Source organism: Cydia pomonella, chromosome 2 (assembly GCF_033807575.1).
Source record: "Cydia pomonella isolate Wapato2018A chromosome 2, ilCydPomo1, whole genome shotgun sequence".
Classification (NCBI taxonomy): Eukaryota; Metazoa; Arthropoda; class Insecta; order Lepidoptera; family Tortricidae; genus Cydia; species Cydia pomonella.
This window is the reverse complement of record NC_084704.1, coordinates 37,141,409-37,161,075: the sequence shown is the minus strand read 5'-3', so window position 1 is coordinate 37,161,075 and position 19,667 is coordinate 37,141,409. Positions and strand designations below refer to the sequence as shown.

Here is a 19,667-nt window from a genome sequence, read left to right as displayed (position 1 = left end):
GACCTGAAGTTAAATATCAGCCTATTTAAATTTCGTTTGCAAAACCTGTAATTAACATCACGCAAAGCATGTTTTCAGGTCATAATAGTAACTTAGCATTGAAAGTATCGATCGACTTTGTAATTTTGCCTCTACTTGTACAACATTGCAATACATTATGTTTCCGATTGACGGCTACATTTCTTCATTATTCCTACATTTGACGCTTTACGAAGCGTCGAGTGTCGTCTTTGCCTAACGGTAGTCAACTACGTTTCATTGGTTTGTTTTCGCCGTCTCATTTCGCCGATTATCATTATTTCAAACAACTAGTAGCATATAGATAAGTATTAAGTACCTTAAAACTAGCGTGAATACTACAAAAAATGGTATCTTAAAACTTAAAAACTATAAACCACATGGTTACGATGAAGGTGTGATATTTCGGCGGTTTCGTGGGAATCTGCCGAATCCCGCACCAGAACAGGTGGCGTAACCGAAAACTGCGTCGTCAAAATGATATTTATATTTTACGATTTTTAGTATTGTATGTATGTTAGTCTGTAAGGTATGTATATATGGGCCATAGTTGCCTGAAAATAAATGATATTTAATTTAATTTAATTACGCAACCGCGCAGTATCAGAGAGCCGGCCGCCGAACCGCCGGAACTTAACAACCTTCGGTCAAAACTCCTCCTTGTCCCTTGCCCTTATTAGCCCTTGTATCAGTAAGTAGGTATATTTAATGGGCTTGGTTCGCCTTGTTCTAAAGACCTCGATTGCAAAATTTCACATACCCCCCTCGTTGCACAATGTACCATTTTACTTGACTGAGACACACTGAGATATGTAACGTATGTAGTTCTAGGATTTCCTCTGCTTCTCGTCATTTCAATCCTACCTTCCAGGATATTTAGGAAAAGTAATCGTGCCGTAGGTATCCAAATATCTTGCCTCTTTTATTCCTTACGTAGTTAATATCCCATTAATAATATTTATTTCAGTAATCGAGCTAGCATGCGGAGAATATGGCGAAGACAAAATCCAACTCCTAACAACCAAATCAGAGAACGGGCGAGCACTTAACTGGTTCGACAACCCCGAGTCCATCCCCAGCATGGAGGCTCTGAGGAAGCAGTTCCCCTTGAGCGTGCTCAAGGCCCAGGATAGGGGGTCCAGCAATGAGGAGACGCCGCAGTCCAACCAGAGATCTGTGCTGATCAGGACAGGGTTCCTTAAGGCCAAACGAGATGCTGTGAGTACTTTATCTATTACAAATACAAAATTATTGGATTTGTTACGAATATTTTCCAAAAAATAAACGAAAAGTTACTCAAAAAATTTCATTATACATCGATGTAGGTACATCACATCGTAATCACATCACACTGGCTCGAGTTCACGCAAGAAATGTATTTTGTAGAAATGACAGTAGATTTAAATAACATTTTCGACTATTTATCCGCAGTTATAATTAAAGGACCTCTTAACAACCGGCAATCCCATTAATATTTACAACAAATATGTCAACCACAAAAGCCTTCAGGGTCTGAGGTATCCTACACTTCATTTTCTAAGACGGCCTGACGGTATTAGGTGAGGGTTAATCGGCCCTGGTAAAATCATACTGGTATTGCTGTGTGAAGTCAGGGACAAACGTCATTGGTCATCCTTTAAGGTATCAATAATAAACGAAAATTTAATTTGACAGACCATGACCCACATCCGCGTCCTGGTGAATATCCTGGTCGGCATAATGCTGGGGAGCCTCTTCATCAACGCGGGCAACGAAGGTTCCAGGGTGTTGGAGAACTATAACCTGCTGTTCGCCATACTGATGCATCATATGATGTCGCCGATGATGCTGACTATTCTTACATGTGAGTTTTTCAAAGCATGTTTAGCTCAGAAAGATTGCCAGCTCTGAGGGCCTACCGCCAACATCGATAAATCGGAAAAAGTTATCTGCTTCTCTATTGCTCTTGCATATTCTAGCGATAGAGAGGAACAAAAAGCATATAATCACTAACGTGAGAGGAAGATAAAGCAATTTCGAATTTCGATGTTCACGGTAGAGCCTCTGGTATTGGTCCGAAATAGTGCTATTTACAAATATCCATCTTTTTCACTTCTCAAATTGTGAGTACTAAACTTTGTTCAACACCATTCATACCATATATGTAAACAAAACTCATTGAAGGTATGAGGGTTTTTTAAGCGTGACCTTTCCCCAACAGTGGGTCATTTGCTGATCTGGCTCTGCTACCAATAAAATGGCTGGGCACGATTATATTACCTGTAGCTGGTCTACTGTTGAGCAAGGCTCTTCATTTTCTTCCTTCTAAATAAATTACTTTGGTTCGAAAATTTAATAACTACTTTTTAGTATATGATCTGTGGTTACTACTTTTTCTTACATAGGTCACAAACTTATGTTACTTATGTTTTTTTTTCCAGTCCCCTCAGAAATGTCGATCCTGTCCAAGGAGCACTTCAACAGATGGTACTCCTTGGGATCCTACTACATTTCCATAACTCTCGTCGACTTGCCTGTATCTGTAAGTACCCTTCATATTTTTTACCAAATCTTTCATAAGACAATAGCACCAACTGCAAAGTATATAATGATAAAAAAAAGAAAGTTCATGGGCAATATGGAGCCTGGGCCAAAAACCACCAGAAATGAGAGTTAGGTCATTAGATAGGTATTTCAATGTACTTCATTTCGTTCTATGGGCACCAAGAGGAACATTGCATAACTGAGATATTTGTATTTTAGTCATATTATCATCACCCTTATTACCTAGGCAATAGGGTCCAAGTTAATAAATTAATTGCTGCAGGGTAGATGTTACGCACCGCTGCGAGCGCAGCAAACTATTTGCCGCGCTCGCCCAGCGGTGGACTCTATTGCCATGGTAATAAGGGTGATAACATTTTGACTAAAATACAAATATCTCAGTTCTGCAATGGAATTCCGTCGTAGAACGAAATGAAATACATAGAAATACCTATGTAATGACCTAATTCTTAACTCTGTTGGTTTTTTGCCCAATTTTGCCCAAGGTCCTTTGGGAAACTACTTGAATAAGATCCCGATTAATTGATAACTCATATTTTTTGAAGTCAAAATTACCAAGTAAAGCAAAAACTAACCACTTTCTTCAATATTACAGAATTCATTTACCATATTTTCCTTACTAGCAGAATATTCTCATTCTTTCCGCAATTTATAGAAACTTTCATGAGAAAATTCTCAATGCAACTTTCCAATTAGAAAATCCACGTTCAGATTCGTTCGGGTTGCAGTAAACGCGCAGGAAAAAAATTACCGAGAACATTTTACGAGAACTTTGCAAATTTTGGAAATTCTTTTTACCACAATGCAAATTTTCCTAAAAAGAAACTGTTACTTTCCAGATAGTATCATGCTTCGTGTTCAGCGTGATAGTCTACATTATGTCTTCGCAGCCGCTAGAGCTGACCCGGTTCGCTATGTTCTTCGCGATATCAATGTACACCGTCCTGGTGGCGCAGAGCTTCGGACTCATGATCGGAGCAGTCTTCAACGTAGTGGTAAGTATCATTGGCTTATAATGTATGCCTTTTCCAAGGATTTTAACACTAACCGGTCATCCGTTGGCTTACTCATTGGAGTAACCATTGGGTTTCCCGTGATCTTTGTTGCCTTACATGGCTGCGTCACTATTCAAGAAATATTCTGCCCCAGCAGCCATCGGTTCTGTAATTCATGTGGATAGACTTATGTTCCTACAATAGAGATCCTGATATCCTGGATTCCCTGGGCCATCGGCAGATATTTCTCAGGTTTTACAATCAATATGCCGTATGTTTTGAATATTTCCCTTTATTTTCTTAGGAATTGGATAAAGTAATATATGTCTAAGCTTATCTCCATTTCCTAAGCTTTATACATGTATCTGCAACTTGTCACCGACATAAGTTTCGTCCAAATTACCAAGTACCCTGTACATTTGCATAACTTCAACTTGATTTACAGAACGGCACATTCCTGGGCCCGTCGCTCTCCGTCCCCATGATGATGTTCGCCGGTTTCGGTGTGACGCTGCGAGACCTGCCCTCCTACCTGTACTGGGGATCCTATGTGTCCTACCTGCGCTATGGGCTGGAAGGATTGATCAATGCCATCTACGGGATGAATAGGCCCGTACTCGCTTGTGAGGATGAACTATACTGCCATTACAAGTGAGTAGACACTCAGGATTCTAGATATAATCTTTAGCATGTGTAGCCATCCTAGCTGAACTGGAGATCGAACGTGTCCTACCTGCGCTATGGGCTCGAAGGATTGATCGCCATCTACGTGATGAATAGGCCCGTGCTCGCTTGTGAGGATGAAACATTGCCATCACATGTGAGTACAATTTTAGAAATAAACTTTGGCGACACCTTCCATCCTACCTATACTGTGGATTGAAGGTGTCCTACATGCGCTAAAGGCTTGAAGGGCGGTTGCTTGCTTCCCGAAACCCGCGCTCATCCCGATACTTCGCGCGTAAAGCCTGACCAGTAATATATGATCACGCGCCATATTGCGGTATTTCATTGAAACTAAATTTTTCATACTAAACTGAACTGTCACTCTATACATGACAATAACAGCGCCCTCTTGACAATGATCATATATTTCTGGTCGGGCTTTAGTGAATTTAGCTTCGCTAGCTTATTCTATAAGGTCGTATTCGGCAAAACTGGTTTTACCATTTAAAGTCAAGTCAAGTCAATATATTCTTTATTCAAATAGGCCTAGCAACAAGCACTTTTAAATCGTCCAATTTTACAAATATCATCTTAATCTAAATATCAGAGCAATTTATTGATGCAGTTATTATTGTTCTAAAAAAAACATTAAATTATTATGGATATGGTAAACTTAATGCGTAATAAGAATTTCACAAAAGGATCGTCGAACACCACGAAAGTAAAAAAAGCGGCCAAGTGCGAGTCGGACTCGCGCATGAAGGGTTCCGTACCATTTATGACGTATTAAAAAAAACTACTTACTAGATCTCGTTCAACATTTTACCACTTAGGACACACATTTTACCACTTTGGAAGTGTCTCTCGCGCAAACTATTCAGTTTAGAAAAAAATGTTATTAGAAACCTCAATATCATTTTTGAAGACCTATCCGTAAATACCCCACACGTATGGGTTTGATGAAAAAAAAAATATTTTTTATTTTATGACTTATTAAAAAAACTACTTACTAGATCTCGTTCAAACCAATTTTCGGTGGAAGTTTTCATGGTAATGTATATGATATATTTTTTTTAGATTTTTCATTCTGTTATTTTAGAAGTTACGGGGGGGGGGGGGGACACACTTTTTACCACTTTGGAAGTGTCTCTCGCGCAAACTATTCAGTTTAGAAAAAAATTATATTAGAAACCTAAATATCATTCTTGAAGACCTATCCCTAGATACCCCACACGTATGGGTTTGATGAATTTTTTTTTTTTTTAATTTTTATGACGTATTAAAAAAAAACTACTTACTAGATCTCGTTCGAACCAATTTTCGGTGGAAGTTTGCATGGCAATGTATATCATATATTTTTTTTAGATATTTCATTCTGTTATTTTAGAAGTTACGGGGGGGGGGGGACACACTTTTTACCACTTTGGAAGTGTCTCTCGCGCAAACTATTCAGTTTAGAAAAAAATGATATTAGAAACCTCAATATCATTTTTAAAGACCTATCCATAGATACCCCACACAGGGTTTGATGAAAAAAGATTTTTTGAGTTTCAGTTCTAAGTATGGGGAACCCCCAAAATTTATTGTTTTTTTTCTATTTTTGTGTAAACATCATAATGCGGTTCATAGGATACATCTACTTACCAAGTTTGAACAGTATAGCTTTTATAGTTTCGGAAAAAAGTGGCTGTGACAGAATCGGACAGACAGACGGACATGACGAATCTATAAGGGTTCCGTTTTTTGCCATTTGGCTACGGAACCCTAACAAGAATTAATCGAAAAATCACAAAATTAAAATGTGTGTTCAGAATAATATATGGAAAGTTTAAAGGCTTGAATCGGTCCCTGTACAATTAAAATAATTATCTCGGAATTATCCCTGCTATAAAAGTTAACCAACCGTGCAACGGCAACTACAGAAATGAAGTCGATTCCATGAATAACCAGCTCACCGAACAACACATTCACGAGTTTTTTGCACCAAAATGCGCAATACATCATCTTAAAACGATTTCCACCTTCCTGGGAATTATTTCCTCCAAACGCTTTGACTATGATTGACCTAAAACTATAGGGACCGTGCGCGTTGGAGGGTCTGCCATCTTGTGGCCTGAATCGGAACCATAAACATGCACATGTAGACGTCACGTGTTTTCTTGTGCATAGTAGGTTCTGCCATCTTGTGGGCTACATCGGAACACTAAACATCAGATTTTATATACGCATCGCACCAAAAATCTGACGGCTCCTGTGCTGCCTCCTACAGTTCATGCACGCTCCCTATACCGGTTTGGTCTAGTGGGTAGTGACCCTGCCTACGAAGCTGATGGTCCCGGGTTCAAATCCTGGTAAGGGCATTTATTCGTGTGATGAGCATGGATATTTGTTCCTGAGTCATGGGTGTTTTCTATGTATTTAAGTATTTATAAATATTTATATATTATATATATCTTTGTCTAAGTACCCTGAACACAAGCCTTATTGAGCTTACTGTGGGACTAATGTCCTATAATATTTATTTATTTATACTAATGTTTATCTTTTTCAGATATCCCAGCAAGTTTTTGAAGGAGATTGCGATGCGATCGGACATGTTCTGGTGGGACATCCTCGCGCTGACCGTCAACGTTGTTGTCTTAAGAATACTGGCCTTCTTATTACTCAAATGGAAACTGAATGCAGTGCGATAAATTTTTGTACGGAATTTTTGTGTAAATTGGTTGGGTAGTAGTTGAACCAGTCTAGCTCTAAATTGTGTGACAAAGTGACAATTATTTAATATTTAGTCAAGTAATATTGCCTTAAAGAACTAGTAGCAAATAGCTGTCTTAGATACATATTTATAACAAGTTAATTTGTTCATTTTGTGTTATATAAAAAAGTAACACAAAAGACCGCGGCCGGCAAAACGTCCCACTTCGTTGCTTGCCATAAGGATAAGATTTGCTTATATCTTTATACGAATAACCTGAAAAGGCGTCCTTATGGCAAGTGACAAAGTGGGACGTTTTGCCGGCCGTGATCACAAATAATCTATTGCTAATGAAGCTGAAGCTTCTTGGTAAAAACATTCCATAATATTAATAAAAAAAAAAAACAAACAAATTTTTATTTAAGATTTATTCCAATGGAAAATGTGATGGTTAGATTTTTAATCTGTGATATTATTCCATGATGTTTTTTTGGTTCTACTTCGTTAAGAATGGACGCTTACACAAGGAATTTCGTACATAGACCCTCCTGATTATATCTCTGTCGCAATTGAGTAATTATATTGGTGTCCCACTCATGATATCATGGTGTCCCACTCATAAAGAGAAAAAAAAATGATGCCGGCGGCCAAGGACACTGTGCGAGCGGGACAATGAAATGCGCGTGCGATAGAGAAAGGAACAAGCGGGTCAATTTACGAAATTCCTTGTGCAAGCGTCCTTTCTTTAGTTTCGTGTCAAACCCATGAAATGTCTACTACAATAATAAAATTGTCTCTTTGATTAGTCGTAAAAAGACAATAGATGTCTTGAAGCGTCTATGTTGTACAATGTCATTTTACATTGACATTTAACAGTCTCGATATGTTGACATTTACCGACTTTAACAAAAAATGACTTAAAATTAAATTTATTTTTTACATACATAATGCCCAAGGATTAGGGTTAGGTAACTATATAGTTCGCTAGAGCATGACCAAGATATAACTATTCATAGCATGCAGTGCTAATGTTATTTATAAGACAAAGTTTCATAAAAAAATTACGTTTAAAATAACTGCAGACTTGTCTTGGTCTGACTCTATGAAAGTACTTGCCTAAAATATACTTCCAAAGATTAAGGGGTAATTTTATTTATACCTGTTTTACTATTAAGTGTATATTGTTGAAAAGACTTGAGGCTCAGGTCACAATACAGGGTGTAAATTCAATACGGGCTAACATTTAAACAGTGCTTAGAAGTATTAGAACAAATTGAATTATTTTCAGATTTTTTTTAATTTGTTTATATTTGAAGTAGAAACACTACTATATAAATTATAAACTTAAAATAAATGTCATATACTAAGAAAAAGTGACCAAGGCCTCCAGTGCCCCAGGCTGAGCAAGTGCAAGACGGTGCAAGTGCTATTTTAAACGTCAAACTTCTATGATATTATGACGTTTACTTAACACTTGCACAGGCTGGCCTATCAATATCGCTGCCAACTTATTTCGGTTTGACTGTAATTAATGATTCTATATCTGGTTTAATTTATCGCCCGTATTCGATTTACACACTGTATACGCTTAGGTATATTTGATTAGTTTTACTTAATGTTATACGTGACGAAACCTGTTAATTAAGTAGTAATAATTTTGGAGCGCCTCTAAATATACAAAAAAAAACTGTAGTTTTGTTTAGACGTTAAGAGTCTCACGAATACTCCGCCATAAAGCCGCTCCCAATACAATCGAAGTTACTCTCTCATCTCAATAGCACAGTCGCCCTCAGATATATCATATCAGCTGAGGTGCCTACAAATATCTGAACACGCCTCTATTGTCAAGGCGTTAGAGTGCGTGTTCAGATATTTTAGAGCACCTCGGTCGCTCCGATACAAGTCGAAATAACATGAAACTTGCCATGAACATTTTGAAGTCCACAGGAAGCTCGGCCGAATTTCACCTTCCCATACAAACTGAGTTTTATTGTCATTTTAAAATTACTTGTTTGATTGTAATGAAACTTTGCACATACAATGACTTGAAGTAAATCTAGGACTTTTTTTTTATGTAATAGCAGCCTGATGGGAAGCAGTCATCGCCGCCCATGGACATAAGCAACATCGGAGGAGCCACTTATGCGTTGCCAACCTTTGAGAACCCTAAAAACCTGCTTCTTGAAGAACCCCATGTCATAGCGCAAGGGAAACACCTCAGAAGGTAGCTCATTCCACAACTTGCACGTTCTGGGAAAAAACGAGCGAGATGCCCGCTTGTTCTTGGTTTGCGAGAAAGTGAGGATGAACTTTGTTTCTTTGGCGGGATGTGCGGTGATAAAAACGTGACGGTGGCACCAATTCAAAAAGTTCTTCAGAACATTCCCCATTGTACAGACGGTAGAACAGGCATAGAGAGCCAACGTCTCTCCGAAGACTGAGGGGTTCCAAACCGACTGTGAGATCGGGGTCACCAACAATACGAACTGCCCGACGTTGGATGGACTTAAATTAGTTTATATAGCTCCACCTTATAAAACAAATGAAATAAAGCAAAATCAACGCCGGTGTGAGCGGCGAGTCGAGAGGTTTCTGCCCGCTTTCTGCCCAGTGGCTGATAATAGCCACTGTGCCAGCTCGCGTCTTATGCATATTTCACTTCCATCCCTAGAGCAAATAGCTCTAACGCCTCTGGCCAACGAAGGCAAGCCAGAGTTGTGAGTCCTGCACCCTCCCTTTGGGGTCCACTCCAACCGGCGAAGACACGCTGGAGACGGAGACCCTGACCGACTCTTATTTATTATTTATTTTGGGTCTTAGTTTATGTTTTTTACAATATGAATATAAAAACACATTGTAAAAAACCTAAACTTAGGGTGTCGCCAGCAGCGGGGTAGGGCCCAAGCTGCCGGTGGTCAGGGCCGCAGAGAGAGGAACCGGCGGACTATCCGCGCCGTGTCCAAGATGCCTTCTGCATCTGACCCTTGATCCAACCACCTAGCGAGAGTCTCTCAAGGTGTTGGTATCTGTCTATTATTTATTATTATTTCTGTAAGTCGTTTTAAAATGAGAGTAACATTATGGTTGCGACTAAGTTCGTGTAACTCTTAAATACGTAGCTCGTATGTGGTTAGTATTTTTAGGTAGTTTTCCAAGTTTATGTTTTACATAATTCAATTGTACCTACATCGTCTGTAGGAATAATGTATGCACACGTCTGTGCTTATTTTATATATTTTGTTCTAAATTATACAGGCGGTTTTAGTTGCTCAGTATATAGGTCATATTGAGCAACTTTTACTTGGGAACCAGCCCCGAAATCGCGAAAAAAAATTGGGTTTTCATACATATTGAACGGACTGATGTTGATATTTTGTATGGGAGAGTCCATTTTTTGCGATTTTGTTGAAAATTTGACCTATATATTCACGCCGTAAATTATTGCAGGTGATTAAAAAAAACCTGTAGATATATTATCTGCTCAATTATATTATTTATTATTGTATAGGTTAAATATTTATAATAAGGGAACTTGACAAGACATTTTTATTATAACTTTTGTACAAAAATACGTTTACTGGTAATTTTTTATGATTATTAATAAATATTTTAAAATCATAAATGTTTTTTTTATTATTTTACGGCAGCAATCAATGATATTATATAACTATATATAGGTTATACTCATACATAAGGTGCACAAAAAATACTTCCATATATATTTCTTTACCTAGGAAGAGCTCTGTTATTTTTAATTAATTTTCGCATTCCATTCATCCTTATCATACTCGTCGTTAAACATGAGCTTGTCTCTTTCTGGGAGCTCGTTAGCACGTGCACATCTCTCGCTTGCCCAGGTGCGACTAAAGTCAACTTGTACAATTTGTCACACTTAAGTTAAGCGCTTTAATTTTCGAACGCGTATAACATAACATATCTTGAGTTAATAAGTCACTGGCAGCAATGCGCTGCAAGTCGCGTTGCAATACTGCCAGAAATATATATTTGACATTTGTGACACTCAGTTATAGTGTATTTAAATAAAATAATTAAATATTATAGGGACATTCTTACACAAATTAACTAAGCCCCACGGTAAGCCAAGAAGGCTTGTGTTGTTGGTACTCAGATAACGATAATTATATACACGGTGCTCACGAGGAACCCGAAAGAATTTGACAGTGTATTACTGATCACATTTATAGACTAAAATGTCATATAAACTTTTCTGGATTTCGCCTAGTTTCAGAGTTAATGCCAATGTAAAACAAAACATCTTCATCGTAACTTAGTGCAAAACGCCTTTTTGATCGCGATGATGCCATTGTGGGGCGTAGTATCTATCTTTATTGATAGATGTCAAAAAGTGACAAATAACCTTTGCAAGAACTAGTTTTTACAAAAAAAAACGTAAAAAAATATTTTCAGTGCCAGTTTTACCATAACATTAACTTTTTATGTACAAATACGTTCAAAATTTGAAAAAAAAAAACGAAAAAAATATTTTTTTGGCGAAATTTACTGATACTCATATAACATTTTTTCCTTATTTTGGCCTCAGAAGTACGTGGTTAAAATCTTTTGGGTTCCTCGTGAGCACCGAGTATAAAATACTTAAATACATAGGAAACATCCATCTGGAACTAATATCTGTGCTTATCACTCAAATAAATGGCCTTACCGGGATTCGAATCCAGGACCATCGGCTTCATAGGCAGGTTTACTACTCACTAGGCCAGACCGATCGTTATATAATGCCAAATAACTTTAAAAACCCATTTAATGTCGTAATAATGTGTAAAATCTAAGACAATTACGTGCTTCGGATCTGACACGTACTCTTATCTTAAAGGCCGGGAACGCACTTACAACCCTTCTGGTGTTGCAGGTGTCCATGTGCGGCGGTAATCGCTTACCATCAGGTGATCCGTCTGCTCGTTTGCCTACTGTGTCATAAAAAAAAAGATGGCGCTGTACAGCTCCATACATTTTGCGGTAACTCTGTCAAAGTAGACGTTTGACAATTCAGTCCTCTGTGTTTGATGTCAAACTAAGAGGCACGTTTTTTACTTAGACTTTACCTCTCTGTTACAATAGGGTTGTTTCCAATTTTTTGAAATGCTTGTATTACGTTCTATATTAAGTAAAAGTTGCCCTAAAATTCAACTTTTATACTAAAAACGGGTTTAAATATGTTAAATTAACAAAATATATTTTGACAGATGCTTTCGCGCCCAAAACGCTCTTTGAAAATTGTGTGACGTCACAGTTTACGGTTTGACATATAACTACATACACACGTAGAAGATACGAACTGTCAACTGACATTTGTCAGTTGTTGTTTATCGCCTAACTGTCAACAGTGTCAATCCGAGAGTTGTGACGTTATCAGAATCTTCACTGACGTTTCGAGTTTGGTCACGTGACGTCTGCCAAAAGATATTTTAAATTCAATATTTACAAAAATATGGTCATTACAGGTCCCCTTAAAGTAGTTTAAGATATTCTTATAAGCCAAAAGAATTTATTGGGATACAATTCTGCCCTAAGATTTGTAGATGGAAATAACCCTAGGTATCTCTTTCGCTGTAGGTACGTCTTTTTACTATGAAGGGGAGAATTTTTGCGATAACTCAAAAACGGCTTAACTAATCATGTTCGCTATACTTTCATTTAACCCTCTATAAGGCATAAGGGTGTCAGAAATTATGCAAAAAAAAATATAAAGTTCAAAATCAGGTGGGAAATATATTCCCTGTCTTTCTCAAGCTCTATTTCCACGATTTTTTAAATATTTTTACCCACATTTTTTTGTACTCATGGTTTATAAGTTAGAGGGAGTCAACATTCTATTCTTTCGGAGCGATTATTTATGAAAATATTCACTCTATCAAAATATGTTTGTTGAAGACCCCTATTCTTTTTGGACCTATCCAACGATAATCCACACTAAAGAATTGAAGAATAGTACATTACTATAGAGGCCGGGAAACGTAGGGTTGCAGGCCAAGTAGGTAGATATATACGGCTGAGCGAGCGAAGCCGAATAGAGATACGCGGCCGGCAACCCCGTTTCTCGCCGAGATTTGTATAGGTAGTGCTTTTCTCAAACTTGCAATGAAAACAAAAAATTGTAGTCAATTTGTTTTGTGGCGACCTACTCGGCTCGCCACTCTACCAGCGGTGTACAACCTTACGCGCGTAAGTCCGCGCGCCTGCGCGATGCGCCACCGCCGTTGCTTAGCAACGAATATGCACAACAAATCACCGTACCAAGCTAACTGAAGCTAGTTGATGGTTGGATGTCAAGACGCTGTGTCACTATTTGACGTTAAAAAACAAAAGAAGGTTGCTTTACAGTCCTAAGTGTGTAAGGCTGTATGAAATTCCTTTACATATCATCTTCACTCATCGCACCTGATATGTAGTATTTCCGGACCTAATTTACTAACCCCCTATTCTTTTATGTTTTTAGATGCGACTTTGCGGATTGATTGATTTAGATCGATGCCAAATTGCAGCTTTCTAGCACTGACAATCACGACGGAGAAAAGTCTCGGACTGACAGACGGACAGACGGACACGGCAAAACTAGGATTTAAGTTTACTTGACTACGGAACCCTAAAGATAAAGATAGTTTATTTCAAGTAGGCATATTACAATGCGCTTTTAACGTCAAATAAAGCTACGCCGGTTCCAATACACCTCTGACCCGAGAAGATTTAAATCCCTCCTAAATTGTAGGAGGGTATCCCAGTATGGGACAGGCAAGAAAATCAGCGGGACACATATTTTCAAAACATTACATCTTATAATTAAGAGGCTGTCAACACCCAATGTCCTTGAAGTTGACGTTACTTAAACAGTTTTTTAAGAAAGACTATTTGTTTTAGTCAAGTAAGAAAAATATATGTTCATATTAATTATATTTCAAAGACCGTGGTTGTACTCGATACATGATTGAACGAAATCGGCTCGATAGAAAATAATTGCAAAGATTGGTCGTAAAATCACAATTAAACGGTTTTATGTCTTTATTGTTTTGACTTATGGGTCTGCAATTAAAATCACAATTTCTAAACATTTATATCTAAACCGTGGTTGAGTAAAATATTACACTAATAATCCACTTTTTTTTATTTAAATATTTTTCTTATTATTCCCTTGCCCAGGCCCAGTAACATGCGATAGTGCTATCTCATTTACTCCGATAGAAATAGACAGTGTGTGCGCTTTAGGTATTGACAGCCTCTTAACATGCATTCAATTAAAAAATAAAATTAATTTAAGTATATGGAATTTAAAAAAAACATGAAATAACATACAATAGGTACTTTCTTTAAAGAAATTTGATAGGTACACTAGATGAATAACCAAAAACCGATAGTTTTATTCTTTCATAAAAAGAACAAACCGGATTTAGGTGTCTTTAGTAGACTTTGTAACTGGATGATATGTGATAATAGATACCTAATCATATCATAGATTAACAATTGAAGATAGAAATCAATACCTAAAATAACTTACAAGGAAATGTAAGTACCTAAAATGGGGTGAGGAGGGATTACAGAGGGGTGAGTTGGTTTTTACAGGCTACTACTTAAATTATATATTCTAATATATATTTATTTGGATATATTTTGTGTAATTCCTGTTGATGACTGACTTGTTACTAATGCAAATTTTATGGTCTTCTGCCAAAAGTAACTTAAACTCGATTATTCATTAAGTACATATTTTACGACCGGTATGTATTTTTAAGGTTTCGAGCATTTGTGTGAATATTGTACATTTTCGTCGTTTTTAATTTTTTTTGTTATTTTACTTTGTTACGTATTGCAATTTAATGGATGACTGTCATTAGCCTTCTTTTATGTAAGCATTTATATGTTTAGTTATATTTACGGCTGTTGTTATCCTGAATACCAATAAAATAAAAATAATAACAAATCAAGCTATTAATGTTCATAATCCCAAAGTGTCGATCCAACAACTTATAAAACTCACTTTAGTAGAAAATCTCTCGTCACCCCAACTCTGGGGTGAGCAGGGATTTCCTACTATTTTGTGTTATAAAACGAAACAACAAATTATCATTGACAAACTAAAAAATGTATGATTTGCTTTTGTATATACTCGTACACACTTTTCAATATTTAACCAATTTAATACATATCAGTGAAAGAATAAGGATCAAAGTTAAATGGCGTTCAAAAAGTTTTAATCATGTATCTAAAGATGGCAGTAAATTTACTGTGGCTACAAAATTTTCTATGACAATACACCTCTATTTCAAATTCTCTTTGGCCTTACGTAACATGGAATATTCCAACACAGATAATCATAAGGGGTATCCTGAAGTGAATCATAATTATCTATATCGGTTAATTTGAATGATAAATATATTCTATTGATTTATATTAAGCGAAATATAAACTGTTAAGCAGTCACTTGAACTACCAAGAAGGGGATGTAGTAAAATGAAAAAAATGATTTTTCAAATATTTTTATTCTTGTTTTTTGTAAGTGTAATTGCGGAGAGTAAAATCGAGAATTATGTTCCTAGATATGCATACGACTATAAATTATATGAAAATGTTTTGGATCCAGAGCTGTGTCAACGACACTTACGTGAAATGGATACGTTTCAATGTAAGTATTTCCATCGTGGCTTAAATCAGTACCCCTAGTGTAAATTTATTCTATAGCGAAACGTGATGTACGCGTTTGCGTTAAGTCTCATTTTGTATGGGATTTTGTGTTTCCAAAACGTCCCGCTTGGAGCGCTGATTCTAAATCCCATACAAAATGAGCAAACGCAAACGCGTACGTCACGTTTTAGCTTTCGAATAAATTTACACAAGGGGTACAGCTCAGATAATATCATCGTGAAATAAATACGTTTGCGGGCAATCTTACACAGATCGACCTAGTCCCAAACTAAGCAAAGCTTGTACTATGGGTACTAGGCGACGATATATGCGTATATAGATAAATACATACTTATATACATAGAAAACACCCATGCCTCAGAACAAATATCTGTGTTTATCACAGAATTAATGCCCTTACCGAGATTCGAACCCGGGACCATCGGCTTCATAGGCAGGGTCACTAGCACTACCCACTGAACCAGATCTCGGTCTTAATTTAAAGTCGTATTTTTAAGTCCATCAATTTACTAAAAGCAACTACCGAACAATGCTGTATATATTTAAAAAAAAAACCGGGCAAGTGCGAGTCGGACTCACGCACGAAGGGTTCGTACCATTATTTATAAAAACAGCAAAAAAATATGTTTGTTGTATGGGAGCTCCCCTTAAATATTTATTTTATTCTGTTTTTAGTATTTGTTGTTATAGCGGCAACAAAAATACATCATCTGTGAAAATTTCTCTAGCTATCGCGGTTCATGAGATACAGCCTGCTGACAGACGGACGGACGGACAGCGAAGTCTCAGTAATAGGGCCCCGTTTGACCCTTTGGATACGGAACCCTAAAAGCGTGGTATGCCAAAACATTTTCAAATATTTTATTGGGTGATTTACAATAAATTTAATATATAAATTAATGGAAATACTGTGTAAAAGAAATAATAGTCTAGAAATATATTGATACTAGATGAAAACATATCATCATGGAATATTTATTAACATTTCCCATAAGTAAGAACATACACTTTATTGCACTACAAAGAAAAATATCAATAATAGATTTATAATGTAAATGAATATAGTAACAGGCCGTCATATCGCTGCAAAGGATCTCTTCCAGACAACCTTAATAAGCTAAGCATAAGCTTTTATATCTACACACTTGATTTAAATTAATTATTTTAATTAAGTTTCATTTTACTTGAACGTAAAAAGCTGAAGGCATCAGAGGCAAATACTGGCTCATTCAGACCCACATCCTGCAAATACCTATCTTGACTGGTGGAAATGTCACTTGGGCTGAGGTGGAAAATGTCTGGAGTGAGGAGAATTTCAGAATGTATAATGCAGCGCAAGAAGGACTTGTTTTAAGTGATGATGACATTTCCAGGTAAGTAAATGTGATAATAGGGTAACAGCACCAGTGGCCAGCCAGGGACCAGTAGTCAGCCTTTTAAGTCGTTTATTGGTCATAAATATCTGGTATATTCGATTAAACAAATCGCGAGTAGTCAAATAGGAGCTCTGATTCCTTATTCGTTAATACGTAACGCGGCAGGTGCGGTGAGGTATCGGGGAGAGGAAATATACTCGTTCATAAAGGTGATGTTTGTTGACGAGAGCTAGAATGTCATGTGCGCCATATTTTTTACTGCACGTGGTGTTCTTTTAACGCGTGAGAAAAAATATGTTTTAATATAAAAAGTTACTGTTTTTTGTTAATGATGGGTTTATTGGTTAGTTTATCTATTAAATTGCGTTATATTTAAATAGAAATATCAATATTTAACTAATTTATAAGTTAAATATTGATATAGGAGGTTGACCACTGGATACCACTTTTTTACAAAAAATCCAGTGCCCAGCCTCCCGCGGCTGACCTTTGGGTTATTAGTTATTTTTTTTATTTTCGATCCAATACGACCGTTAGGACCGTTACATTTACATAATCAAATTTAGTTAGGCATGTCTCAGTCAATTTAAAGTAAAACCCAGTAGTCGGCCGCATTTGAAATAACGTTTTAATGCGGCTGACCACTGGGTTTCTCGGATCCAGTACTCAGCCATTATCTTCCTTGGTACGTCGCTGCCAAATATTATGAACTTTAACTCATTTAAATAAGGTTCAAAAGTGTATACATACTTTTGTTGAGAAATATTCCAATATCTAACGGGCCCCTGCACGGGTTTCACCAGCATTTACCCGATTTTAAAAATAATGAATTCTATTAAATAAACAGATTCATTAATAAAAGATAAGAAGATAAATACAGTGTTCATTAGTTTGCAAGAATAATTTTAAGCACCTATGGCCTACAAATTTCGTGGCATGAGAATTGTACTTATAAGAGTATAGGTACCTACCTATACTCTAGCTTCCTAACTAGGAATGATAAATATTATAATATCGTTAACTTTAATACAAATAATAGTGTTTTTTATTTCATTGTTATTAATAGTTTATAAAGGCTGAGTACTGGGTACACAAAGGCTGCTTACTGGATTTTAGAGGCTGACTACTGGAGAAAAGTGCCATTTTTTGTTTAATCTTAATTATAGATATTATAAAGAGGATTGTTATTTTTTGACATACTTTGTTTTAAAACTATAATAAACAATTGATCTAACCATGTTATGCGTTTATTTATCCGACTAATCCTGTAGAAACGTCGAGAGTACAAACTTTAAAAATGCGTTATAAGGCTGACTACTGGTGCCTTTACCCTAGGTACTATTATTTCAAGTAGAAACACTAATATATAAAGTATACACCAAATTAAATGTCATATACGAAGAAAAAGTGACCAAGGCCCATGCCGCTGTGACCCGGGTTTCGAGGGGCTTAGGCACCTGGTTCAATTCCAGTACTGGGCACTGGAGAATTTGGTCACTTTTTACGAGATGTGTTGTGTATAATTGTATAAAGCACAAAATCGCCTGCGGTATTTCCGGATCGATACGACCTTCAAACCTTCAAGAAAAGAGCGAACTATCTTAAAGGCCGGCAACGCACTTACAGCCCCTCTGGTTTTGCGGGTGTCCATGGGCGGCGGTAATCGCTTACCATCAGGTGATCCGTCTGCTCGTTTGCCTCCTGTATTATAATAGTACATTACGATACAAGTGCGAGAAATAGGAAATTCGAAACGAGTGGCGATAAATTAAAACACGACCGAAGTTTTAAATCGACACGAGTTGCGAATTACCTATTCGCACATGTATCGTACGTTTTACAGTACATATGGCCCTTTAAATGTTCGACCCAGTAACGTAATATGCTAATTTTCGCACTAGTGCGGTAAAGTAGCACCATATGTACTGTAAAAAATGTAAATTATAAATGTAATGTTTTGTTTTAGCGCTCATTGTGTAAATATTTAGTTGTAAGTTATATAAGTTTCTCATAATTTGAACATAGTTATTTACGATACAAGTGCGGAAAAGGAAATATGATAAATCAAAGTTTTAAATCGACACGAGTTGCAAATTACCTTATCGCACGTGTATCGTACAATGTTTTACAGTACCTACATATAGCAGATTGAATTTTCCACATAGGTAAGTTACGTAATGTGCTCATTATCGCACTAGTGCGGTAAAGTAGTACAGTCAACATCAAAAGAAGCGGATCAAATAACGCTTCAAAAGTATCTACCATTCTGTAACAGCTTAACAAAAAGTGATGTCTTCAATATAGAACAACTAAGACTGTAAAAGATATATTTTTGAATGAGAATTTTAGAAAATTATCTACATTTGGAAAAGTTATACGGAATATCAGATACTTTTGGCGCGTTGATTCATCCGCTACTTTTGATGCTGACTGTACCGTGTGTAATTGTGTACTGTAAAACATTACACATGTATATGTGCAAATGGGTAATTCTGAACTCGTGTTGGTTTAAAACACTTCCTTCGGTCGTGTTTTAATTTATTTTCCTATTTTTCGCACTTTTCTCATAATGGACTATATTTAAACAGACCCAGTTGTAGATTCATTACAACTTATTGTTTTTTCTTATTGATTTTTATTGTATGATCTAGATTTTATTCTGATAGGTAACTAGACTTAAGTGATATAATAAAATAAGTG

General features: G+C 36.7%; 1 protein-coding gene across 1 annotated transcript in view; it reads left to right on the top strand.

The window, feature by feature from the left end:
• Window positions 1–10,540, top strand: part of LOC133515569 (ATP-binding cassette subfamily G member 4) — a 60,812-nt gene extending 50,272 nt beyond the window's left edge. Inside the window, exons 6-11 of the mRNA XM_061848133.1 lie at window positions 986–1,236; window positions 1,693–1,861; window positions 2,439–2,539; window positions 3,402–3,557; window positions 4,003–4,208; window positions 6,775–10,540. Coding sequence (XP_061704117.1) covers window positions 986–1,236; window positions 1,693–1,861; window positions 2,439–2,539; window positions 3,402–3,557; window positions 4,003–4,208; window positions 6,775–6,916 — 1,025 coding nt within the window. The 3' untranslated portion in view covers window positions 6,917–10,540. The remainder of the gene's footprint in view (window positions 1–985; window positions 1,237–1,692; window positions 1,862–2,438; window positions 2,540–3,401; window positions 3,558–4,002; window positions 4,209–6,774) is intronic.
• The last annotated feature ends 9,127 nt before the right edge of the window (window positions 10,541–19,667 follow it).